The sequence below is a fragment of the Myxine glutinosa genome, chromosome 8 (genome assembly GCF_964187855.1).
Source record: "Myxine glutinosa chromosome 8, kmMyxGlut1.1, whole genome shotgun sequence".
NCBI classification, from domain to species: domain Eukaryota; kingdom Metazoa; phylum Chordata; class Myxini; order Myxiniformes; family Myxinidae; genus Myxine; species Myxine glutinosa.
This window is the reverse complement of record NC_136268.1, coordinates 81,741,905-81,768,039: the sequence shown is the minus strand read 5'-3', so window position 1 is coordinate 81,768,039 and position 26,135 is coordinate 81,741,905. Positions and strand designations below refer to the sequence as shown.

The 26,135-nt window shown below is 43.4% G+C and overlaps 1 protein-coding gene across 5 annotated transcripts in view; it reads right to left on the bottom strand.

Moving 5' to 3' along the window:
* Positions 1 to 7,766: 7,766 nt before the first annotated feature.
* Positions 7,767 to 26,135, bottom strand: part of LOC137432632 (uncharacterized) — a 34,324-nt gene continuing 15,955 nt past the window's right edge. For 2 of the 5 annotated variants that reach the window (XM_068124713.2, XM_068124714.2), the window contains exons 4-11: positions 22,307 to 26,068; positions 18,594 to 18,685; positions 13,314 to 13,551; positions 13,050 to 13,181; positions 10,023 to 10,112; positions 9,773 to 9,916; positions 9,453 to 9,655; positions 7,767 to 9,217 (exon numbers count right to left, since the gene is read on the bottom strand). In XM_068124713.2, the coding sequence (XP_067980814.2) occupies positions 9,085 to 9,217; positions 9,453 to 9,655; positions 9,773 to 9,916; positions 10,023 to 10,112; positions 13,050 to 13,181; positions 13,314 to 13,551; positions 18,594 to 18,685; positions 22,307 to 26,068 (4,794 nt within the window). In that variant the 3' untranslated portion in view covers positions 7,767 to 9,084. Of the gene's footprint in view, positions 9,218 to 9,452; positions 9,656 to 9,772; positions 9,917 to 10,022; positions 10,113 to 11,730; positions 11,902 to 13,049; positions 13,182 to 13,313; positions 13,552 to 18,568; positions 18,686 to 22,306; positions 26,069 to 26,135 lie in introns of those variants that run through there. The other 3 variants (XM_078783434.1, XM_068124715.2, XM_078783435.1) reach the window with 3 other exon arrangements.

Genomic DNA, 26,135 nt, shown 5'->3' with positions numbered 1-26,135 from the left:
TTGCTCACACATCCAGCCGTTTCCATGCTCCTCGTACCTTTCCTTACACACCCAGGTACACCCATTCCACTCACAGCCTTGGTCACACACCTGACCACCGAACACTTTGGCACACATTCGTTGGTCGCACACCTCACCAACACACCTCTTCGCGCCCCCTCCTCTGTGACAATCACAGGTGTGCTCTCATTCGCACACCCAACCACGTGCCTCACCACCAACTCCAGCGTGCATTCCCACTCACGCTCTACCATTCCAGGTGTGTATCCTTCCATCCCAGGTGTACATCCTCGCTCACCTGCCACAACCAACTCACGCTCCTTGTCACTCTCACTACTCTCACCTCCATTATTGACAGCGCACTCACCCTTACTCTTGACAGCGCACTTTTTCCCCATGCACCTGTCCGTCACACACCTTTCTCGCGCACACTCTCCCGTTACACCCTCTGTAACACTCACCACAGGTGTGCATTCTTCCTTGCCTTTGACAGCGCACTCTTTCCCCATGCACCCGTCCGTCACACACCTTTCTCGCGCACACTCCTGCGCACACTCTCCCGTCACACCCTCTGTAACACTTACCACACCGCGCTTCCATGTGCTCCCTCGCACACGCGCTACGACCGACTCACTCTCGCCAGCACCCTCACTCCTTGGCACGCACTTTTTCCTCACACACCCCAGAGTCGGACTTTCTCGCACACCTCCTCTTTCACACACCAGACCTGTCGCACACTTCACCAACGGCCTCTCACGAACACCCGGGTCCATCTCGACCCCCAAGCTCATTAAATCCCCTGGCGCATCATACGCACGACCATATTGGTCACCACTTACACCGGGTCCTCTTTCTTTTCGCTTCTCCTCCATCACCTGCGAATCCCTCATCCGGTTAATGAGCACATCATCACGATCCGAACACAGACTTTGGACCAATTCTTTTACCTCCTCTTTTATCTCCTTCTTATCCTCTCTCCGTCGCTTCTTAATTTCGCTCACCCCTTCTTCCACTTCCTCTAATTTCTGTTTCACCTCCTTCATCTCCTCGTGCGCCCCTTTAAGTTCTTCCTCTAACTCCACTTAATTTTTTTCTATGTGCTCCCGCACCTCCCGCTCTTTAACCTCCATCACCTCTACCACCTTGTTCATTTTTCTCGTCAAGTCCTCATGTACCGTCTGACACTCTTTTTTAATTACCCCTACGTCCTTTTTTATCTCTTTCTGCGTCGATTTTAAACCCTCTATTACCGCTGTGTTCTTCTTTACCTGGTCCCCCAACTCCTTTTGTCCCACTGTCAGTTGTTCTACTCCCAACGTCAACTCCTCTATACCACTTTGCAATTTTACAGTCCCCTTTCTCACCTCCTTCTCCATGCGCTCCTTACAGTGCCTCACCTCCTCGCGCACTCCTCCGACCTCCTCACTCACACCTCTTCTGATCTCCTCTCCCATCACTTGCATCTCCTGCCCAGATGCCACCCTCATCTGCTCCATTTCCTCCCTGTGAGCATCCAGTTTGGTTTCTACCCCCATTCTGACCCCCTCTATCTGCTGCCCCATTTGTTTAACTTCCCTTTCCGCTTGGTCCCTCATGTCCCTCAATTTGCCTTCCATGGTGTTTTCTAACCCCTCTAACCCATTTTTCACTCCCTCTATCTGATTCTCCTGGGCAGCCATTCTATTTTCTACCCCCATTAACCCATTTCTCACCTCTTTTATCCCGTTGTCTAACCCCTCAAAATTATTGTCTAACTTCCCAAATTTCTTGTCTAACTCCTCAAAATTATTGTCTAACTTCCCAAATTTCTTGTCTAACTCCTCAAAATTATTGTCTAACTTCCCAAATTTCTTGTCTAACTCCTCAAAGTTATTGTCTAACTTCCCAAATTTCTTGTCTAACCCCTCACCGGTACCCCTCGCTTCGTCCCTCATTACCCCCATTTGGCTTCCCATTACCCCCATACTGCTTTTCAAACCTCTAATTTGGTCTCCCAATTGCTCACCCATTTGTTCCATAAGGGCCCTCATTTGCAACATGAAAAGGTTCGGATCCACCAGGGGCGCTGCCACGGTCGCGGGCACGGTGACCAGCGAGGCGCCATTTTGCGCCCCCGCAACGTCGGGCGCAACGACGCTATTTTGTGCGTCTGCTACCCTCGCTGCTTCGCTCTCCTCGCGTCCCTCAATTTGGTCCTGGACCGACCCTGCCTCACTCTCCTCTACCGGAACCCAGCTGTCTTGATCCGCCATAGCGCGACTTTCAAAATTCGGGTTTTTATTTTCGTAAAACAAATTCAAATTTCGCCGTTATAATTTCGAGCGCGGGAAACGCGCTCCGGATCGAATTCTACCTCCCCAACACCAATTGTTACCCTAGTGGTACAATTGGTGTTCCAAAATTTGGGCCTAATAAATTTAGTCCCAGGTCCGAATCCGACACTCCTGACACCAATTGTTACAGACGCGGTTGTGGATGTTGGTTTACCGAGCGGTTTGGTATGACCGCGTCTGCACGTTTACCCGATTTTACTCGAACGTTGACTAAGTCGCGCTATGCTAAATCAATGATGGAAAAGACACAACGGCTGGATTAAAATGACACGACACCAAGGGTTCAGTTCTCAAGACCTCCGGAGGAGGTTATATTAGGGCGGAAGGTCAGATTACAACGACAAGAGGGACAGCATAGAAAGGCAGGCACTTAGACACACTCTTATCTAGCCCCGACAGACGACAGATAAACGGGACAAAACTGACTCACACGGGGATTGATGGCAAGGAAAGCGGGCAGTCGATGGCTCAAGGTGCACCGTTCTCGGAGGGGGTGCACCGTTCTCGGAGGTACTGCAATACCGGGTCGATGCGTGGAGCTCGCTCAGCACTTGGAGGTCGCGACTTGTCTCTTCTTCAAGCTCGGGGCGCATCTCTCGTCCGGTAAGTGGCCGCGTATATCCGGCGGGGAGTGACACGCCCTCGGCTCGTTAGCTCCGCCCCAGATGGAATCGGCCCGTTGCTTCTCATTGGGTGCGTGCGGGGGGGTTACCGGCTCCGCCCTTGACGAGGGGCTGACAGGGAGCCCCTTCGTGGTAACCCCGTCGGAGCGCATGGTCAATGGCGGCTTACCGAGCCGGTGTGAGGACGCACACTCCCCCCGCGCCGCCCCCATTCTCCTCTGTTGTTGTAGTTGTAGTTGTAGTTGTTGTTGTTGTTGTTGTTGTTTCATGGGGAAGATGGGAGGAGGTAAGGGGAGGTCCTAAACTCACTACTGGTGCCATACGATCACATTCTGGTGCAACGAAGAGTCAGAATTAATGGAAACGAGTCCTTAACTGACATAGACTAAGAATAACTAGCAAGATGTCCTATAGTTGTCTACGTGAGATGCGGTGAACCTGGGCACGACATTTAATGGGGGAAAAAGGGGAAGGTCGGTTCTACAGAGTGTTATTTACAGGCAATGGGACTAGGGAATGGGGGATTGGGGATAGTTGGGGAGTATTGGGGAAATAGGGGAGTATTTACAAGCGGATATTGAGGCCAAGTCCCATATCCGCAACAATATATATATATATATATATACACTACCGGTCAAAAGTTTTAGAACACCTCAATTTTTCCAGTTTTTATTGAAATTTATGCAATTTAATGTCTCAATGCACTCTGAAATTAAGCATAGAACAAATAAACAATTGGAGATAAAAAAAAGAAATCATAGAATCATTTTGTTTAACAAAATTTTATTTAAATGTTTGACTCAGCAATGGAGCTACCTTTTGCAGATATAACCGCCGAACACACTCGTGGTATTCTTTCTACAATGGAAATCAAATATTTTTCGGGAAGTTCTTCCCAACACTGTTGCAGAAGTTCCCACAAATGTGTTGCACTTGTTGCACTTTGCTTTCATCCTTCTGTCCAATTCATCCCAAACCAGCTCAATGGGTTTTAAGTCTGGAGACTGTGTTGGCCATTCCATGATTTGAAGCCTACCGTCTTGTTCTTTTCCTCGAAGGTAGTTTTGACATAGCCTGGAGGTGTGTTTAGGGTCATTATCTTGCTGTAGGATGAACCCCTGACCAACTAGGCGTATACCAGAGGGTATTGCATGGCGCTGCAAAATGCTGTGGCCTTTTGGTTCAGGGTGCCAGTCACTCTGTGCAAGTCGCCGACTCTGGATCCAGCAAAAGAGCCCCAGACCATCATGCTTCCTCCTCCATGTTTGACAGTTGGTGTCACACACTGAGGAACCATCCGTTCGCCTACTCGACAGCGTACAAAAACCCTGCGTGATGAACCAAAGATTTCAAATTTTGATTCATCGGTCCATAAGACCTTCTTCCAGTCTTCAGTAGTCTGGCGGTGCTTCATGGCCCAGGCAAGCCTCTTTTTCTTATTTTGCCATCTTAGCAATGGCTTTCTTACTGCCACTCGACCTGTCAAACCTGTATCTCGAAGTCTTCTCTTCACAGTTGAAACTGAGACTTGCTTACTTCGACCAGTGTTAAGCTGTGCTTGAAGCTGTTGTCCTGTGAGCCACCTATCACGCAAGCTGTTGACTCTCAGAAATTTGTCTTCTGATTCTGTTGTGGCTTGGGGTCTGCCAGACCTCTTCCTGTCAGAGTTTCCTCCAGTTTCCAAGTGCCTTTTCATGGTGTAGGAAACTGTACTCACTGACACCTTGGCTTTCTTTGCAATTTATCTAAAGGAAAGACCTACAATATGTCAAAACTACCTTCGAGGAAAAGAACAAGTTGGTAGGCTTCAAATCATGGAATGGCCAGCACCGTCTCCAGACTTAAACCCCATCGAGCTGGTTTGGGATGAACTGGACAGAAGGGTGAAAGTAAAGCAGCCTACAAGTGCAACACATTTGTGGGAAATTCTGCAACAGTTGGGAAGAACTTCCCGAACAATATTTGATTTCCATTGCAGAAAGAAAGCCACGAGTGTGTTCGGCGGTTATATCTGCAAAAGGTGGCTACTTTGCTGAGTCAAAATTTTAAATAAAAATTTGTTAAACAAAATGATTCTATGATTTCTTTTTTGTCTCCAATTGTTTATTTGTTCTATGCTTAATTTCAGAGTACATCGAGACATTAAACTGCGTAAATTTCAATAAAAACTGGAAAAATTGAGGTGTTCTAAAACTTTTGACCGGTAATGTGTGTGTGTGTATATATATATATATATATATATATATATATATCAGCAGACATGTGAATGGTGAAGTGAGGCAAAATCCACGAATGGCGAGGCAAATCTCGCGAATGTCGACAATAATCCGCGAAGGTTTTATAAATACCATATGTGAAGCTAACGGCTCGTTATATATTTTTTTGCGCCCCTGAAAAATCGCGAATTTGCGGAACACAGCCACGAATAGGAAATAAAACCCCGCGATTTCGCGGAACACGTCCGCGAATAGATGAAAAAACTGCGAATTTGCAGGAAACTTTTCCACGAATAGAGAAAGAGGTCGCATTTTATAACCTGCGAATACGAGGAACCCGCGGATAGCGGAACTGCGAATAGAGGGGTCTGACAGTATTGTTATGAATGACGGGGATGAGGACCAGAGTCCCAAACATCACTCCAGACTACATGTGTTACAGGGTAACTAATGTCAGCAGCCCTAGGTCCTATCCTCAGCCCGCCGGGCTGAACCCCGCAAGCCGGCCGAGGGGTTTTTGGAAGCTTGAACTTGTGGTTGAGCGCAAGGAGTAAAGACTCTAGACTACCACGCTGGCAACTCAGGGGGCTTGCAACTCGATCCGAAAAATGTCAATCAAACAAAATGAAATACAATCTATTTACTTCACAGAAGGCAAAACGATACAATAAGCAGATCATACAGGTACGACAATGGACTTAATTAATAATGACGGACTCAATTACTTGATAACACAGGCCACATACAACCGATACAAAAGGCCGACACAACATCACACACACACACACACACACACACACACACACACACACACACACACCTTTTGTCTAACCCAGGGTAAGGAAAAAGAAGCAAAGCAAAAAAAACAACATTCGCAGGGAATTTAAATAAAACGGGAGATAAGGATAGGAATGGGGTTCAGGCCTGTTTGAAGGGCAGTTTCATTGAGGCTCATCAGAGCAGAGCTTGGCAGGAACAAGCGTGAACGGACCAGTCATCACGCTTTGCAATGCCTTTCTCCTTCGATCCTTTTCCTTTCCTCCACCTCCTTCATGTAACATAGGAAATTCTTCAGGAAGTTCATCGAGGTTGAGTCCTTCACATCAAGTGTGTCTAGTCTTGGTCACAGCTGAGAGATCGAGTCCTTCCTTTAAGGCACATAGGAACTGTGAAGGCAGTTTATTTGGCTACAGAGTACAATCCTGGACGGGTCGCCACTCCGATGCAGGATACTCGAATGGATTATTACTCCAGTAAGATGGTACTCATTTTGCTGATCTCGGAAGAATGACAGGCTGAGTCAACCCACCTGGTGTTATTTCAAGAGCATGACAGGTGATCAAACCCAAGACCCAAAGATGTTAAACCAGCCACCTTAACCGTTAAGCCAACACCAGGCGCAAGGGCAAATATGGTTACAGCATATCCTAATCTTTTTCAAATGTAGTGTGTTTCAGAAGAAAGTATCACTTTGTGGAAATACCAGCACTTTCAATTTGCCACCAAAGATGGGCTAATGCTGGTTCCCATAATAAAGGTTTGTTGAAAATTTGATGACAAAAGCTCAAATGGTAAAAGTTCTACCCGGATAGACACACTGAAGAACAAATGGTAAATAAATTAAAAACCCAGCCGTCTCATGCTGTGCAGCGGTGGATGGGCTAATAGGGCATATTTCTACTTATGGTGACTTTGGCCTTTGACATTTTACCCAATTATTATTTACCCTTCTTCATGCTCTCATAATATGTTTATATTTGCACGATTTGGTTGCATCGGCACTGTTCCACGCCTGCACGCAACCGCAGTGCGGCAATATTCATCCTGATTAAGCAGCTCTGACACCGAAGGAAGGAATAAGGAAGGGTTTATTTTAAATTTGATGACAAAAGCTCAAATTGTAAAAAGGTATGCCCTGGACACGAGTGCACACAGTCTCCCACTGTGCGGGCTCGTAAGGTAGTTTGGTATCATGAACACTCGTATTCATACTTCTTTAAAATTATATACAGTACAAACACACTAGAAATAAACATAAACGAGAACAATGCGACTGTGCCGCCAATATGCCTCCGCATAGTCCCACAAAGGGTAGATGCCACCACTCTGCATATGTATGGGTAGGGGACACATAAAAAAAAACGATGTGGGGGGTGGGGGGGGAGGGGTACCGAATTCATCATCAGTCGACTTTTTAATGAAACTTTTGCAACAATGGAAACTGCAACAAGAAGGGTAAAAGCATATATTGTTCCCCCATATGTAACAAGAGAACACTTCAAATGGAATATTACATGATCAGTAAAAACACTGATCAGTAAAAACAACTGGCAAAGTCATTACTAAACAGCATCTGTAAAAATGACTGGAAAAAATAAGTTTTTCAAAGACCATAAGAATGCCGATAATTTTGGTGACTTTGTTGAAGAATCATGACAGAAATTTTAAGAACAACCTGACCCAGTAATAGAAAACAACACTGGTAAAAAAATATGTATGTAAGAGAGAGAAGTTAACAGCACAATTGCACCAATGGTATGAAGAAAAGCCAGTCTATTGAGGTCAAAAACAAATTAAAATTTTCCAGAATCATCAAAGAATAAATGGAAAAGTTTATTGAATTACATTTTAACAATCTGGGAAGACAGTATAAACAAACATCATTGCAAAGGTGATAAAAGTAGGGACTTAAAACTGTACCAAACCTGAGCATTGGTTATTTTTGAAAAAGAATAAACTTACGTACGATCGTTGTTGAACAAGCAAACACATCAAACAAAAGAAAGAATAAGCATTCATGCTTGTTACAAGTTTTTATCCCTTTATTTAGGTAGAACTTTGAAATTAAAAATTCTTTCTCCTTCGTACAAGGATTTTTATCGAATATAAACATTCCAACAGTCCTCGTTCCCATAATGCCCACGTTCTATAACTAGTGGCCTGCATTAATAAGGACACTTTAAATACGATTTAAAACCCAAAGTGCAAAACTCAAAACTCAATAAACCTGCATTTCCTTCTCTGCAAAACCTGAAATTCCAATCCCCGGATTCGCCTTCGACGCCAACTATCTATCTTTTATTTAATTCCATTGCATTCCAAGAACGCCTCAGGCAATTAAAATATAAAAATGTACTTCAAACACAAACCAGCGAACATAAAAGGTTGGAAAGATATCTGCACAAACGGTTTGGTGGAAGAAGAACAAGTTAGTCGTTGGCAATCAACACCCTCAGAACATAAACTAGCAAAGTGAATCCCATCATTACCTGTAGGGATGACATCATTTCTGTGTGCAACAAACCTTTACATAATGTCGCAAAGTAGTCGAGGGAAATGTCAGCCTGAAAAAGGGATTAAAAACACTGACAAAAGAAAATTGTCTTTCCTAGAGAAAAAAACAATCACTCCGTAAGGCACTGAGATTTTCACTTCAACGATCAAGTCTGCTTTTTTTTACATCCTCCTTCGCATCGTGTGCTTCAATGGGGTAAGTATGTTACGCTTTACCACAACCAATGAAGACAATTTTATTGGTGAACTCGTCACCCAAAGAGCGCATTTTAAAAAGCGCTCAAAACTATGTGAGCATTTGTTAGTATGTGTTGTAAATTGGATGTCTCAAACGAACAGTTAAAGGTGATGTCAGCGCAGTTCCTCATGCACTTTCCTCCTCGCCAATTTGTTCTCACGATTAAATTTCAATGTCAACAGATGGGTGACAAAGGAGAGCGGAGGAGAAAGCACAAGATTACATGATGTGAATAAAGAAAACAGGACACATGTGTTGTGATAAGCTCTCCGTTAGAAAACTTATCACAACAAAAGGTCAAATGTTTCAGGTCTCACTTTGCTAATCGTGATTTCAAGGTAAGGTGGAATTAAAACAAAAAATTTGAAAAAAAAAAAAAATCATTTCAAAAAGTTGTACACCAGGAAATTTGGTGTGTTGCAGTATTTTGTTGCAAACAGTTTGCCATCTGGCGTTGGATCAGAAAAGGCGATCTCCTCCTTTGCCAGGTACGTTCCATAAGTGAAGTTTCTCCTGAGAAAGAAGAAAAGAAAAACACAAGCACCTTATTCTCTTTATGTTCACATGGCCTGAATAATATGGGATAACCATATTAACATGTACATCCTAATATCATGAGGAAGCTAGAGCATGCCATGGGGGTTGTAAACAATATATTCTGAATTAAAGGGCAAGTAAAATAACCACAATAGGGAAATTGAGCACCGGCATGCCAAAGAGCATGCCACACGGAGGTAAGAAAACAGACCGTAAGCAATCCGTGAGACGAGTAGCAATGCCATTCCGGCGAAGTAGGCTGAACACCCAGATCCTGCTGATGCCACAGACAGCAGGCTGAGGTTCAGTCGCACAACACCAAGCCCGCTGCCGTTCTATTTGGACTTCGGAAGCAGAAGTCTGGGATTGTCTCTCTGGGCTTGATACAGGTGACTCAGAAAGTACTCTGTAGCCCTGTGTAGGACAATTGTACAATGGGATTGGTACGGTTTAAGCTTACAGTTTGACGTCGGGAGTTGCCAAAAAAAGTGTTGTTATCTACCATATGTCTTGATGATTCAAATCACTCACCTTGTTGATGTGCTCCGCAATTAAACAGCCAGATACCTTTTTATCGTTTGTCACGAATAGAAAGGTTTTCATTTGTGAGGTAGAGCTATGGACACCTTTCTGAAATCCCAGGTCATTGTCCACAAACTCACGTACCTCCTCCACCTGAGAGTACCATCGGGAAAATGAAATTTATTGGAAGCAATCTCGGCTAAAAGCTTCGTACTTTAAAGGAAAATGATCATTTTACATTTGCCAAACTGTATGGTACCTTCTTAAGGGTGTATTTTGGGTCTCCTGGCAACACCAACACAATCTTGCCATCTGGGTAAGTACCCATGACACGCTCTTTCTTCCAGCCCTGTGTAGGGAATGGTAGTTACTGAGTTTTAAAAGGAGGTGGTTGAGCAGGTGCAGTATGAGATGTAATCGATACATTATAGGACTTTTTTCCATTCCATTTTAGGACAGAAATATTCGCAGTCGTCAACAAACACATCGCATTGCATAGCCTCAGGTGGGAAGACTGTGTTGGCGTTTGTACCGATGGTGCGGCATCGATGACAGGTCGGCGCAGCGGTGTCATTAAGCTCATCCAAGATGTGGCACCAGAGGCAAGCTGGAACCACTGCTTCCTCCACCGCGAGGCATTAGCGGCGAAAGAGATGTCACCTGGACTTGCTGAAGTAATGGACATTGCAGTGAAAACAATCAACCATCTCAGGAAGAGCGCCCTAAATTCGAGCTTGTTTGCAGAGCTGTGTAAGGAGCAAGATGCAGAACACACCACGGTGCTGTATTTTGCAGCTGCTCGCTGGCTCTCCAGAGGAAATGCTTTGGCAAGATTGTATGAACTTCGCGACCAGGTCCTCGCATTCTTGGAGGTGGCTAGGTCAGACCTGGCAGTCTACTACAAAAACAACAAATTCATCACAACATTGGCATACATGGCCGACATCTTCAACTTGTTGAACAATCTGAACATATCGTTCCAGGGCAAAACGAACAAGCAGGCGAAATCCGTGTTCGTAATGTATAGCAAGATAGCGGCGTTCAAGTCAAAGCTGGATCTGTGGAAGAGAAGAGTACAGACCAATGATGAATTTGACATGTTCGAAAATCTGGATGATCTGCTCAGCAAGTGTTGAGGAACGTGTGGACATTAAGGATGTCATCGTCGAACATCTGGTGAACCTGCGCAAACGATTTGACGAATACTTTCCTGTTGATCCACGCGTGGAGAAGAAGTGGATCCGAGACCTTATTCAGTCGACGTTCAGCAGTGCTGCAACTTGTCCAACAGATTGAAAGAGGACTTGATCGACATCGTGTCCGACGGTACACTTGAGACAGTGTTCAGGAAGGACACTTTCGTAAAGTTTTGGCTGACAGTGTCTCATGAGTACCCAGAGATTGCACATCTCGCGGTAAAGTTCCTGATGCCATTTACGACGACTTGGATGTGTGAGGCAGGTTTCTCAACGGTGACATATCTGAAGTCCAAGTATCGAAACAAACTGGAGACAGTGGCCCTGTCCACCAACCTGAGAATCGCATTGTCGCCGCTTCAAAGCCGAATCGATGATCTCGCAGCCAATATGCAAAGTCAACCATCGCACTGATGTGGATAATCCACATCTACAATGTTGCTAACGGAACATTTGAATTAGGCTTGTAAGTTTCACTTTCGGGTTTAATCAGTGAAAGTTGTTTTTTAAATGTTGTTCATGATAACGGAACATTGAACCTGGATATAAGTTCAGATGCATATCGGGTTTTTTCAGTAAAGGTGATTCTTGTTTTATCAGTTCATGTTACATTTTAAGTTCATCATCTATTCACGATGAAGATTAAAATAAAGTTCAAACACCTTATCTTGGCATGTCACTTTAATAATGAAAGTTTTATTCTATTTCACAAAAGATACACCGCCAATGAATGTTGTGAGATTCATCTGCATCTTCATAATCTTCTTCATCTTCATCATCATCTTCTTCATTAAATCTTCATCCGGATTCATCTCTTCCGAAGCTGCTAACAAGGCAGGGAGTTTACGCCTGATTGGCTGACAATAATATCAAGTGGGCGGTGTCTGTGATCGAAGTCGCTGCTCATTCTCAAGGGGGGCGTGGTCTCTCGCGCTCTCTCTCCTCATGGTCGTGGAGATCCGGACAAAATAGCAACAAAATAAGGACAGTGTTTGGTATGATTGTCGTCACTTTGCTTTATTGTTCAATTACGAATTGTACTATTGTACAAAGATGATGAACCGAACACTTAGCAAGATATTAACGTCATAAGCAATCGATATTTCGGTGAAGGTTTGTGGGGGGGGGGGGGGGGGGGGGGGAAGGGGGGGTTCGATAGGTCGCGACTGGATGCCTGGGTTTCTTATTGGGTCCTGGGCTAAAAAGGTTGCGGAACGTAGCTTTAGACCCCTAGAATCTTTAAACCTTTGGTCCATTAAACCATTTAAGTCCCTTTAGACCCCTTAGACCTTAACACCATTTAGACCCCTTACACTTTACACCATTCAGGCAGATTAGACAGCTTGGATTCTTGACCATTTAGAGTTTGTCCACTTGGACCTTTTTAGATTGCAAATAAATTAAAAATAAATAATATCACCAATATTACAAATACATTTGTACAGTCCTCAACCATTTATCGGACATGCATTTACCAATCTTGTTCAAACTTTTCACACAGATAATGAATAATTTCTTGCATATGCATGTCATTTCTTTTCGAGATCAGATCCAAAATGGCCGACTGGCAGCCATTTTGTTACGTAAACATGTCCTCAACCATTGCTTGAACATGCATGGTCCGATTTTGGTCAAACCTGGCACAAGCAGAGTACATTTTGGCATACACATGCACCTCACTTTATTTTGCGATATGATCAAAGATGGCCGAATGTTAGACTGGTAGCCGTTTTAATTGTAAAACACCGGATATAAAACACTTCCTCGAGTACTTCTCAGACATGCATTTACCGATGTTGTTTAAACTTGGCACACAGAAAATGAATGACAGGATAGATATGCACGTCATTTTTTTTGGAGATCAGATCAAAGATATCCAACTGATAGCCTTTAACTCCGCACAGCAAAATTACTAAAACCGCAAGGTCTATGACATTTTATGTCTTTTTCTTTACTATGTGGCAACAGGGGTTTTACAAGTATGTGAATACCATTTATGACTGTCTCATTTCTTCTTAAAATTTGATTGGTAGCACATTTTCATTTATATATGCATTGCATAACAGATAGACATGCCATTTGATTCCTACCCCAAACTTTACTGCTCCCACAAAGCGCTGGTGGTAGTGCAGATGCTGTGCCTCATCCTCGGGACTTGCTGCTGTGTACACCATTCCGCATGTACCACACTTTACTGCACCAAAGCGCTTCTGTCCTGCATCCTAGATCAGTTTACAAAATTAAATAAAACAATGCACAGAAAGACCACACATCAAACTTTGCTTCCAGTGCAAAGTGTCAAATGTATGCAATGTCAAAAATGCTTACCATTAAAGCTACCGAACCAGACTTACAATAATCATCTGACTTTCACCAATACCATCCTTCTCTTTGAACCGCCATAACTTCCGTAAAGAAAGACTTTGGGATGAACAGTCTGAGGACATTTGTGAGGTGGAACGTCTCCTTTTCACAGACACTGGTGAATCACAGCTTCCGAGTGTTTCATGTCCAAGCAGTTGATGAGAAAAGTCAGCTGAATGGGCCCCTGTAGCCTGCAATGTGGACGGCTGCTCATTTTGATACCATTTCCTGGTGAAAGGAGCAAATAGGAATTCACAATCAAGTGTTAAAGGGTGTGGATTGAACTCTGTTGAATTGCCCATTGAATAACTCCTAATGCAACATCAGTGCACAGCAAATACATTTTCTGGAAAGTATAGGATGATTTATAATCGGATAATTTAATAATGCAGCAGATGAACAAACAGCTTGAAGGGAGCAACAAATAGTTCAAAATCGTTTTAATGGCTTAACTATCACATGCTTTAAGTATCATAATGCGTTGTTACAGACATGGCTTAGGGGTTAAATGGGAATAAATTATAATAGTTATTTCATTGTACAAGTTTAAGTACACATAGGCGTATGTCATTAATGTACTGGCGATGTTGAATGATGTGTTCAGAAAATTTTGCTCTTGTCCTCCCTTTCCCCAATGTTTGTGTCTGAGCTCCCATTTCTGCACGTCTGTGTTTTATGGAGTTTTCCACAATGTGATCTGTCTTTATTATTAATTTCCATAAACAGTGCCAACGTTTTGCATGCCTCAAAAAGGAAAACAGCGAATGGAGCCATTTGGAGCAAGAAGTCAGGGCAGATATGTGCACTTGGCACCAGCAATGCCGAGAGCCATGGGTGCACGTGGCATGCCTGAGGGCTATACACAGGGAACCATAAGCCTGAAAAAGTGGGGACGACTGTCTACGCAGAGTGGCCAATGATCATTGATCACGCAGCCAGCAGACGGAGGCGCTGCACAGAGTGTAGTTAATAAAAGAGGACGTAACGGCTCCATCTGCTTACGGCTTTCCTCCTGCCCCCATGGTTCATTCTGGTTCTGGTTCTTCCTTCGGATGTTCACTGGCCCCATGGTTCGTGCCCTGAGAAGGAAAACCCCACAACTGCTCTTCCTCTCTACCTCCCCAGATGGATAAGCCACCTGGACCGAGTGTGTTAGACCAGGTTCTGCTGTCCAGAATTCTCTCCATATATGTACTGTCGACATCGTATGAGTGGAATAAGGCCTAGATAATGAGGTTTCTCATGGGTCCGAGGGCGCAGAAATTATTTTTATTAATTTGTTTCTGTTTGATTTATTGCAACTTGCAGCCGTGCTTTCCCTTTTTTCCCACCACTACCCCCCCGCCCCCCCGCCCAACCCCCCCAAGCCCATCCCCAATTTATTGTTAATAAATTCCTGTTAATTGATGAGAACCTGTGTCGTGGCCATTCGGGGAATGCAGAACTCCAAGTATGTATAGTTAATTGCTAATAAAGCCGTCAGCAAGTGAACTGGCACATTAAGATGCCACTATATTAAAAGCGAGTCTCCGACAAGCTCCGCTCAGCTATCCCTGTCAGCAGATTCATTATGTCCGGGAGTTATTTGATCGCCGGCGCATACACAAATTAAGGGTGGACGTGGGACTTCTTTCCCCCTTCCTGCCTGGCTGGGGGGCCGGTCCTTTCTAGACCCTGTGACCGTTACAATATTTCTAAGTAGTACCATAAGCTCTCTATGCGATCCCCACAAAGCTCTCCATTGGATCCAAACTAATCTCTCTTCAGCACATCTTCCACTGTTTATAAACATTTTAATATGTACAGAAGATATGCACATTGACTTTACTGGACTTCAGAAGATGTTTGGTTAAACCAAGGTAGAAGTTAAATGTCTGTGTGAATGTCGATGTAAAAACTCACTGCCCGATGGACAAGTATGTCCCGCACTGTGTACCTGTACATTGACCCTCATGATATCTCTGTCAAAGGTAAAGAGATGCACGCATAATTTGCTGCACAGCAGCATGTGCACCTCGCTGGAGCTGAGTTACTCTGAACCGAATGGGCCTGTTTGTGTGTGTCCGTGTGTGTCAATGTTTGCGACGTTGGTTGTTATCTACACATGCAGCTTGCAGGGGTGCAACGGATTCCTGCCAGGTCGCGATATATCCAGGTGTGTGTGTGTGTGTGTGCGCGTGTGCGTTGTTGAGCTAGCGTGTTGGGCTAGCGGCTAGGGTGCCGGCTTAGGATCCAAGGATCCTGGGTTCGAATCCCGGTCGATTGCTGAATTAACGCCAGGGGGGTTGACTCAGCCTGTTCATCCTTCCGAGGTCGGCTAATTGAGTACCAGTTCACTGGTAATTCCCTGTTTGTCGTTAAAGGCGGCAAAAAGGGTTGGCGTCAGGAAGGGCATCCGGCCGTAAAACATTGCTTCAAAAAGGGGACCGAAAAACAACAACAACCACGGTTCCCGAAAAAAGGCCAACCCCCGCTTTGCGGGGAAAAATGGCCTCTAAAGGTGGTTATTTATATTTTTACAGCAGCATGTGAGCTGCAAAAGGGGTTATATATACGTATATACTATATATATATATACAGTGATCCCTCGTTTATCGCGGGGGTTACGTTCCAGAACCCCCCGCGATAGACGAAAATCCGCGAAGTAGCGACCATATTTTTATTTTATTATTTATATATATTTTAAAGCTTTATGACCCTCCCCACACTCTTATTAACCTTTCCCATACTCTTATAAACACTTCCTATACTCTTAAACACTTTTTACACTCTTAAACATACGTAATTTTAACAACATATAAAATTCTAATGGGTACTCACCATTGAAGATACTGTAGCGACCCATGGGTTCCCCAAGCAAGACCAGCATTAGAATCTCCTTGCTCCAGCCGGTGATGTCACCGGCGGGGATCCCCGGCGCCAGAGTGGCTGGTCACGTGACCGCCAAAGCGTGCCGCGCGTGCGGGTATAATCAGCTACACCTGTTGATCACGTGACCACCAAGCACGCCACGCTTGAGAGGCGTGGCTTTCGGTTTCTGGTTGTGCTTTATAATGCAGCCCGATAAACGGGCTTTTCAGTGTTCCCGAGTTGGTTTTGAGAATAAATATCTTCTCGGACGAGTTTGTGTCTTGCCCGTCATTTCGTCCGGATCAAGCAAGAGCCCCGGCTCTTCAATACTACAACTTGCGTGATGAAGATGATGATGAATTAGCTGTGCAGTACTGATGACGATGAAGGAGATGACGATGATGAATGTACTGCACAGCCAGAAAGAGCATTACAGTTACCCATTACGTGGGTAACTAGCGCAAGTGGAAGCTGCCGCATCTGCGTTTTCCATACGCACGACTCTTTGTCTCTTTGTCTACTCTTCTACTGTACACTATGTACAGTATTTTATTTCTTGTAATATGTTTTAAATACTGTATTTTTCTTATTTTGTTACGTTTTTTAATTTTTTAGGCTAGAAAATGCTTATTTTACCACAAAAATATTTAAAATAATAGTATATAAAAATACATTTATACCGCAAAATCCCGCGATATAGCGAAAAATCCGCGATATAATTTTACATATACTAGCGAGAAAAACCCGCGATGTACCGAAGCCGCGAAAAGTGAACCGCGATATAGCGAGGGATGACTGTATATATATATATATATTTTTTTAATCGCTCTATAGTGCCTGAGCCTTTGTAGCTATGCAAAAGGTAATATAAAATTATCCACGATGTGTGTATGTTTGTAATATTTTCCTCAGTGGGTGGAGGGGAGTGTTTTAGACACCCACAAGAAAAAAAAAATTGATTTCAAAATGCCAACAGGATGAGAACATCACCTGGCAACGCCAGGTACTCTTGCTAATAGTTTTTTTTTTTTTTTATCACTTGGTCTCTGATCACAAGTTGTAGTTTATACACGTCCTTTATATAAGTGAGTTCAAGCGAGTCGTGCCCAATATGAGATGGTGCCTACATCTGACAATTTCGCTCGGATTGCCATTTTGTGTGAACGGACGAACGGCACTGATTAGCGCGTCACCCGATTGGCTCGGGTGTTCCATCGGAGCAATATATCATGGCAAACAGGCTCATAATCTGACTCGGAGCACCAGAATTAGTTGGCCGGCGTGACGGTTTGTCGGACTCAGACAGGACAATTGGGGTGCGTCCACCGATTACAATAGTATACTTCAGTTCATTTACATTTCAGATAAAACTAGATATCTGTGATCACAAAGCAATCACCAAGGGTAAGCCTCCCGAAGCACCCGCAATCCAATGATGGCCATGCTCTTTTCGGACCACAATATGACTTTAACCTTCAACATTTAGGGATAGACTGGAAATTAAGAAAATGGGTCTCCATCTACAATGTATCCATAAAACTTATCGTGAAAATCGGAGGAAAGTTATTCAAGTTATGACCAAAAAAATGTTTTCTGTTTGAAAAAGAATCCGAAAAAGTAGGCCACGGACACAAATTACATATCGGTTTTTTCCAGACCCGTATTTGACCTTGCCATTTAACTCAGATGGGTATGATGTTCATTGAGTGTGACACGTACCTTCCTCTAGGCTATCTGGGGAGGGCAATTTCATTCTGATCAGACAAACTTTTGTCATATGGTGCAAAATTAAAAAATGTCTATAATTAGGTCATGAACTTGGGAATTAGGTCGTCTAAAATTATGTAAAAACTACATACTGTACATTGTATTCCCATTATTGATGCAAAATTTCATTCCAAAAGTCCCAGCCAGCTCTGAGATGCATTGGCAGAAAAAAAAGGAAGAAAAACAAAAACACCGAAATGGTGGTTTAGTACTCCTAGGGGGTCTAAGAAAATCTGAGGTACCATTAAAATTGGGGGCTCTAATTGTAGAAAGAAACCCTAAATATGTATAAAAGCCTCCCCCTATCCTATAGGTCATGACCTAATTTAAAATAAAAAATGTGACAGGTCAGGACTAAAAGGGTGAGGCAGAGAGAGATGATAATCATTGAAAAACAATCAAATAACTAGATTCAGATCTTCACCAATCACTTAATCAGATTCAATCACTTAAAAATAAAGAATAATAAAAAAATAAAAAAACTTTTATCCGAATCCGAATCTTCACCAAAACCGAATCAATTCGTCCTTGTCACACACCCAGCCTATCCAATAAGTTTCATCCGAATCTGTCCCTAACTTTTTGAGATATCCTGCTCAAAAACAAACAAATAAACATGGGTGAAAACCTTCGGTGGCAGAGGCAATTATGACCTGGTAGTTGCCCTGTTTGCACCACTGACAGGGGTGAAGATCGGATAAACTGCCTTTGCTGTCAGAATTCCAGAATCTGTGTGTCCGCTTTCCTGGAGTGACAGTGCACAAACCACCATTTAAACACGTGTTCCGGCATTACTCTCACCAGAAAAGGCTCATTTTATGGTGCAGCAAGATGTTAATAATGAGTTAAAATATATCCAACTGAAACATTTTTCCATATTAAAACAATGTAGAAATCTGTGATAAGAACAGTGGCAATGAGAGACATGTTGCAAGCCAACTACCAGATCAAAATTAGAGGGGAAAGAAAAATAATTTAACATGGATACCTTGTGATTAATCAGAGCATGTCCTCAATTAAATAACTTCATCTCAATGTCGTGAAATTTAAACACCACTCTACAACCTGGGTTCTTTACAAAACGTAGTTATCAAATTATATTTTTTAGAATAAGCTTATCCTTTCTGAAATTTTGACCATGATAAAACAAATTAAGTTATCAAAATGAAGAACATCATAAACCAAATAACTATACAGTACTGTATTCAAAAATGATAACTGTACGCAATGAAAAATGCCCAAATCTGCAATAAAGCTTGAAATATAAATACAGGTGTCGCACTTGTATATTGTCATGAATTCACAAGCTTTTGTGTGCATCAAGATATATCAAGGCAAAATAGGCAAAATGTATGCCAATTTGCAGTTTTCTTGCTTGTTGGCATTATACACGACACCCTCAATGTTGTCACTTCACATGTAATAAGATATTGCAGAAATGATCAACTTTGTTGATGCCACATTACCTCTATCTCTATACAGATAAAAAGATGGTGTGTCTCGTTTCATATCTTCTTTCTCACTACTTTTGCGCATCGTCACCAAACATTATTACAGGAATAATTAACAATGTCTTACAATTCTGCTTACGGCCTCTAAATTTACTTACAAATCCTACATTTATCCTCTTTGGCCTCGTGAAAAGTAGAATTTTCTCAAAGCATTCGCCATCCTGGGTGATTGCAAGGCATTATTGTGAGGACACTTCAATACCAAACGTCATGGGATAGTTGTTGTTCTATGAGCCTCTGGTGTGAAAAAATCACATTCCATCCCGTCACCCATCCTTGACTGGTATATTCACTAGTTCTACATTATTTTCTTCCTCTTCAATGCACTTTAGACTGAGATCTTATTATGTCCGCAAAAAAGCCTTCCTTCTCAGGTGTTCTTAATGCAGTGGGTGTGACTTTGTTAAACTGTTCAACACATGCAAAACTGATGCAACTTACATGGACTTAAATTTGTTGAACAGTGGGTGAGACATCACTTCCCTCTCCGAGGACACTAGCAGGTCACAGACCATGATCTGCATGTGGCGCAGAATTGTGATGGACGATGACGTCATTCAGAAAAGCTGGAGTTATTGGTTGCTGGTGTAAAAGCTAGAGCTGGAAATTATTGGTGGATTTATTGTGCATTTTACTTTTGCTACCCTGACTTTACTAGAGTTACTTTACTTTGCTACCCTGACTACCTGGATATCTTCTTTAACTTGTACTGAAGGTTTCCACCTTGACCATGCTCTCGGCAAGGATGCCATAGTTGTAACTAATGCAACAAAACAAATAATTTGAGAAACTTGACATTTGCTCGACATAAGTAAGTAGATAACCGTTATCCATGAAATTTTGCGATGTAGATGTTTCACTCAAAACGTTGCAACTGAAGTGGCACGTTTCGGCATGAACCTCATATGTAGAGAAACACACAGTGGTATTTATGCCACACAAAAGGGGGGAAATCCAACTAGAATCACAGTTGATCACAAGCTAAAGCAATACGACACCCTACCCTCCACCCAACCATCCCATCCACCAACAAAGTTCCATCCACTTTGCACTGGATCAATATATTGATGATTTTTTTCTGCATAGGGGCTGTGGCAAGGTATGTTTATGCCAGGTCTTTTCAGTATTGGTGAAAAAAAAGGCTTGGCATGCAAAATATTTTAATTTTGCAACTGATTATGACCTTCGACCCATGTAAAATCGAAAAGACATGAGTATGTTTATGCCAGGTCTTTTCAGCATTGGTGCATGTCTACTTCAATCTGTAAAGGCTGTGGTAACGCATCATTTTACCAATACTTGTCTGGATTGGTGCAAATGCAGAGGCATGGCATGCTAATTCTGCAACCAATTTTGACCTTTGAAACCTGCATTATCCCCAAGACGACTCTAATCAGAAAATTTTCAAAGCATCCCATCTTCGGCTGTTTGAAAGCGCTTTATACAAAATTTAATCTGCATTGACATAAATCCAAGGGAATGGAAAGGCAGAATGTGATTTTTAGCATTTCCACTTCACCCCTTAATATCAGAGTGGGGACCTAAATGGAAAAAATAAAATAAAAATAGTGTGGGTGTACAATTTGGAGGATTGGCTCAGAAATGAAGGAACTGTGTAACATTGTAAAATTGTAATGTAAAAAAACAAGAAAGAATACAAGCCCTCTGAGGACAAAACCTCCAATCACACCTCAAAATAGAGCATTACTAACTACATAAAATAAATAATTAATTCAAGGTGGTATGTTGGTTGGTACGGTATGTTATGTAGGTAGTGGAGATGGTAAAGTATACGTAAATAAATAATAAATACAAACCTGTCCTATTCTCTCCCATAAAAAAATTAAACAATTGCCAAAAAGGGAGGGGGAGACGATAATAAACACGATAAAATATTACATAATACAGGATGTTACAAATTACCGTTCCAAATTGAAACATTCACAAGAAAGAGCAATCAGAGATTGCAGACCCTCGCTGGACTTGTTTTGCGTGTTGTATTATGTGTGGTGTTTGTGTGCTGGTTTGTTATGCAATTATTAACAGTTATATTTAATATGTTCCAACAAGTAATTAGCTTGGAATTAATAACCATACTTACGTTCCAATGGTAGATGACCTCTAAAGGCAGCTCCACTTACGTTCCAATGGTACATAATTAATAGACGTAATCACATTTCACTCGTACGTAATTAATAGACACACACATTCTGTGTGAATAGACACATAAGCAGACAAACAAACAAAGGGACAAAAATGCGATACCCTCTCCTCTGGTGAGGGTAATAAAACAAAAAAACCCCAAAGAAATGGGATATGACGATGCGACTTGCTGCATGCAAAATGTTATTTTTCAAAGTTGTATTGACTTTTTTTTCCATTTCTAGGTGTCTTCTGGGACACATGTCATCGCATTTACTGCAAATGGCATCCCTACACGAATAAGTGCAGTCTGTTGCCTGGTTTATGAAGATCAAATCAGCTACATAGGTTCAACGAAGCTTCAGGATGACGTAAAGCAAGTCTCCATCGAGGAAAACGATTCGTGAGTGGTACAAAAAGGTTATTGAGACTGGTAGCATCATGCAGAGGAAGGGGACAGGCAAGCAAAGCACAAATGGTGGGGAAGATGAACACGTTTGTGATAGGTTTGAGTGCAATCCATGCAAGTTCATTCGGATTCGGATCTTAAATCTTGACAATGAAAGGTTGAAAAGTGTTCTTTCAAATGCAGTAAACCATTGTTGTATCCCATTTCATTATTGTCTTGTTGAGGTTTGAATTTGGAATGTTAATTTGTTGACATCCTGTACATTTGGATTTAGAAGAGGATGAAGAACAAATTTATCTCGTACCTTTCCAGCCGTTTGAGCTTGTTCCATTATATCTTCTTCTCCTTGACCTGCTGCCATGGTCACATTATGCTTCATGCCAGACGTAGCACATGGCTGAGAAGTTCGCACACTCTCTACTTCCACAGCTACTTCTTCCCAGTCATCACATAAACTTTGTACATTGAAACTCAATCCTGGTCGTTTCCCCACCTGAGCTTTCATATCCACTTTATTGGCCTTAAACTCATTGCTAACTGGCACAGCCATCAGAGCAGGATGTGAGGTAGCTTTTTCTACTGTGAAGCAGGCAAGCGGAACCTTTTGTGAAAGAACAGGCAAGCAAGAGTGAACAGGCCGTTTACTAATGTAATTGATGGTTCTATTCTTACTTGATCGATTGCTTTGCTTGATCATTTTGGGACTGAAGAAGGCCGCTCCTACATATATCCTCGGTTTAACTCTGGATGTCACATCCCAGTCCAGCTTTGAAGTCAGGCTAACTCCAATTTCAGTTACGGTTTTAACATCGGGTTCATCCTGGTTTGAAATATCACTTTCAATATCTTTCACTCCTTCTCTGGTAACCTCCTCTCTCATACTTCCTGTACTTGTACCTTCCATTTTCCTTTTATTGAAAACCCTTATTTCATCCTTACCTTCCTGCTCTACTTCCTGGAACTGTTTTCGCAGTTCAGAAAGTGATGCCATGTTTGCCACCTTCTGATGTTGTCCTTCATCGATGCTGGTCACTTCTTGTTTACAGTCAGCCTTTGATTTCCATAACACACAATTCTTGGCATAATCTTTCTGCGACACACACTTCTTGGTGTCATCCTTCTGTGATGCCCGCTTCTCCACGGCGACCTTTTGCAATACCCGATTCTCTTCGGTGGCCTTCTGCGATGCCCGCTTCTTAGCTGCGACCTTCTGTGATGCCTGCTTCTTGGGAGTGACCTTCTGCAACGCCCGTTTCTTGGTGGCAACCTCCTGCGATGCCCGCATTTTGGCGGCGATCTGCAACGCATGTTTCTTGGCAGGGACCTTCTGTGATGTGCACTTCTTGGCAGTGACCTTCGGCGACATCCACTTATTGGCGATGACCTTCTGCAACACCCGTTTCTTGGAGGCAACCTTCTGCAACTTCTGCTTCTTGGTGGTGACCTTCTGTGATGCCCGCATCTTGGTGGCGACCTTCTGTGATTCTTGCTTCTTGGTGGCGACCTTCTGCAATTGCTGCTTCTTGGCAGCAACCTTCTGCGATGCCCGCTTCTTGGCATTCACCTTCTGCAACGCCTGCTTCTTGGCGGCAACATGCTTCTTGGAGTCTACTGTCTGTGATGCCCTCTTCTTGGCAGCGACCTTCTGTGAAGCCCGTTTCTTGGTGTCAATCTTCTGTGATGCCCGCTTCTTAGCATCAAAATTCTGCCATGCCCGGTTATTGGCATCGACCTTCTGCGCCGCCAGCTTCTTGGCGGCAACATGCTGCTTGGTGTCTAATTTCTGCGACAACCTTTTCTGGGTGGCGACCTTCTGCAATGCTTGCTTCTTCGTGGCGACCTTCTGCGACAAGCCCTTCTGGGCAGCGACCTTCTGCCATGCACGGTTCTTGGCATCGACCTTCTGCGACGCCAGCTTCTTGGCGGCAACATGCTGCTTGGTGTCTAATTTCTGCGACAACCTTTTATGGGTGGTGACCTTCTGCAATGCTTCCTTCTTCGTGGTGACCTTCTGCGACAAGCCCTTCTTGGCAGCGACCTTCTGCCATGCACGGTTTTTTGCATCAACCCTCTGCGATGCCAGCTTCTTGGCGGCAACATGCTGCTTGGTGTCTAATTTCTGCGACGCCCTTTTCTGGGTGGCGACCTTCTGAAATGCTTGCTTCTTCGTGGCGACCTTCTGCAATGCTTGTTTCTTTGTGGCGACCTTCTGCAATGCTTGTTTCTTCGTGGTGACCTTCTGCAAAGCTTGCTTCTTCGTGGCGACCTTCTGCAATGCTTGCTTCTTCGTGGCGACCTTCTGCAATGCTTGCTTCTTCGTGGCGACCTTCTGCAATGCTTGCTTCTTCGTGGCGACCTTCTGCAATGCTTGCTTCTTCGTGGCGACCTTCTGCAATGCTTGCTTCTTCGTGGCGACCTTCTGCAATGCTTGCTTCTTCGTGGCGACCTTCTTCGACAAGCCCTTCTTGGCAGCGACCTTCTGCGAAGCGCACTTCTTTGCGGCTATCTTCTGCAACACGCGCTTCTTGGCGGCTACCTTCTGCGACGCCCGCTTCTTGGTGATTACTTTTTGCAACACCCGCTTCTTGGCGGCTACCTTCTGCGATGCCCGCTTCTTGGCATCTACCTTCTGCGACACCCGCTTCCTGACATCGAGCTTCTGCGACACCCGCTTCCTGGCGTCGACTTTCTGCGACACCCGCCTCTTGGCGTCTACCTTCTGCGACACCCGCTTCCTGACATCGAGCTTCTGCAACACCCTCTTTCTGGCGTCGACTTTCTGTGACGCTTGCTTGCTGGCACTTTGTTTAGATTTAAATACTGATGGTGAAAGCTTTTCAGTTTTCGAAAAGGTAGTCTTCTTCACTCCTCTGTCAGCAAGCCTGCGGATGCCATCCCGTACAGCACACCGGTCCAATGGAGTTATGTAGTTTCTTCCAGGACCATCAGAACCATAAAACAACTTCGGAGTGATAAACACTTTATATTGAGATATTTTGAGAGAGGCACCTGTTTCTTTTGCTTCCTGCTTTCTTAAAGAGCAATGTTCAATAAAATGTGAAATCTGAGATTGTGACCTAGAGCTACTTGCATAGCTTTTATTTTTAAAAGGCACTGCTTCTTGTTTATTCTGGACCATACTATCTGGCAGGCTTTCAGATGAACTCCTTCCTAAAGCCACAGATATTTTTCTTGGACTACGTCTCACTCTTGTAGGAGTCTCTTTCTTTTTCACTTCGGGCTTGACACCATACTCACCTTCAGCAGTTATCTTTCCACTTTTGGACATTTGCAGGGATGATGAACAGCCACCACCTTTATATTTAGCTAAACTTTTTGTCTGTATCAAATACACATTCACCTTTTGATCACGTTGCAAGTCCAACATTACCACCTGATTCCCCAAAGACCGGTTGGACCGTCGATTTGAAGGAAAAGGTACGCGATGTGGGCAAAAATTGACATCACTGTCTTCTTGGGAGGATGATCTGTGTTTAAATAATTTTTGGTTCACTGCTACATTTTGTTTGTGTGCTATGTCACCAGACAGAATACTGCTTGCATGTCCAGTGCAACTGCTGGGGACCTTCTGAGACAATCTTTGGGACAATCTGGGAGTTCCACACTGTGATATCCTATCAGATGATCGGACCGGAGATATTTTGGGAGGCATTGCACTCTTGGCCAGCTCACGACTTATACACCTTGTTTCTCTCTGTGAGCCACAAACTAACTCAAGGTGGGCTGAAGTAGAAATTAAAGTTTCAGAGATGTTTTGGGCTGTTGAGTGAGTCACAGATATTTTGCAAGAGGAGGAGGTAACAATGGAGCCATTTGAGAGTCCAACATCAACCCTTGTTATATTAACAGTGTGTGGCTCAGTTGACCTCCTTTGTGTGCTTGAGCAAAGAGCATTTTTTCCCAACTCTTCTTTCCTGGTCGTATAGTGCAAAGACTTGCATGGTGAGTCATTTTGCCTTTTCAGGACAGGTGATTTAACAAGGTGACACCTCTTTGATTCATCCCTTGAAGCAATTCGCTGTGACGTATGGCGTGTTGAGGAAGCCTTAAAAAAATTGACAAAAGGCCAAAATGAATGCATAAAAATTCAGAATGCTCCATATCAGAAATGC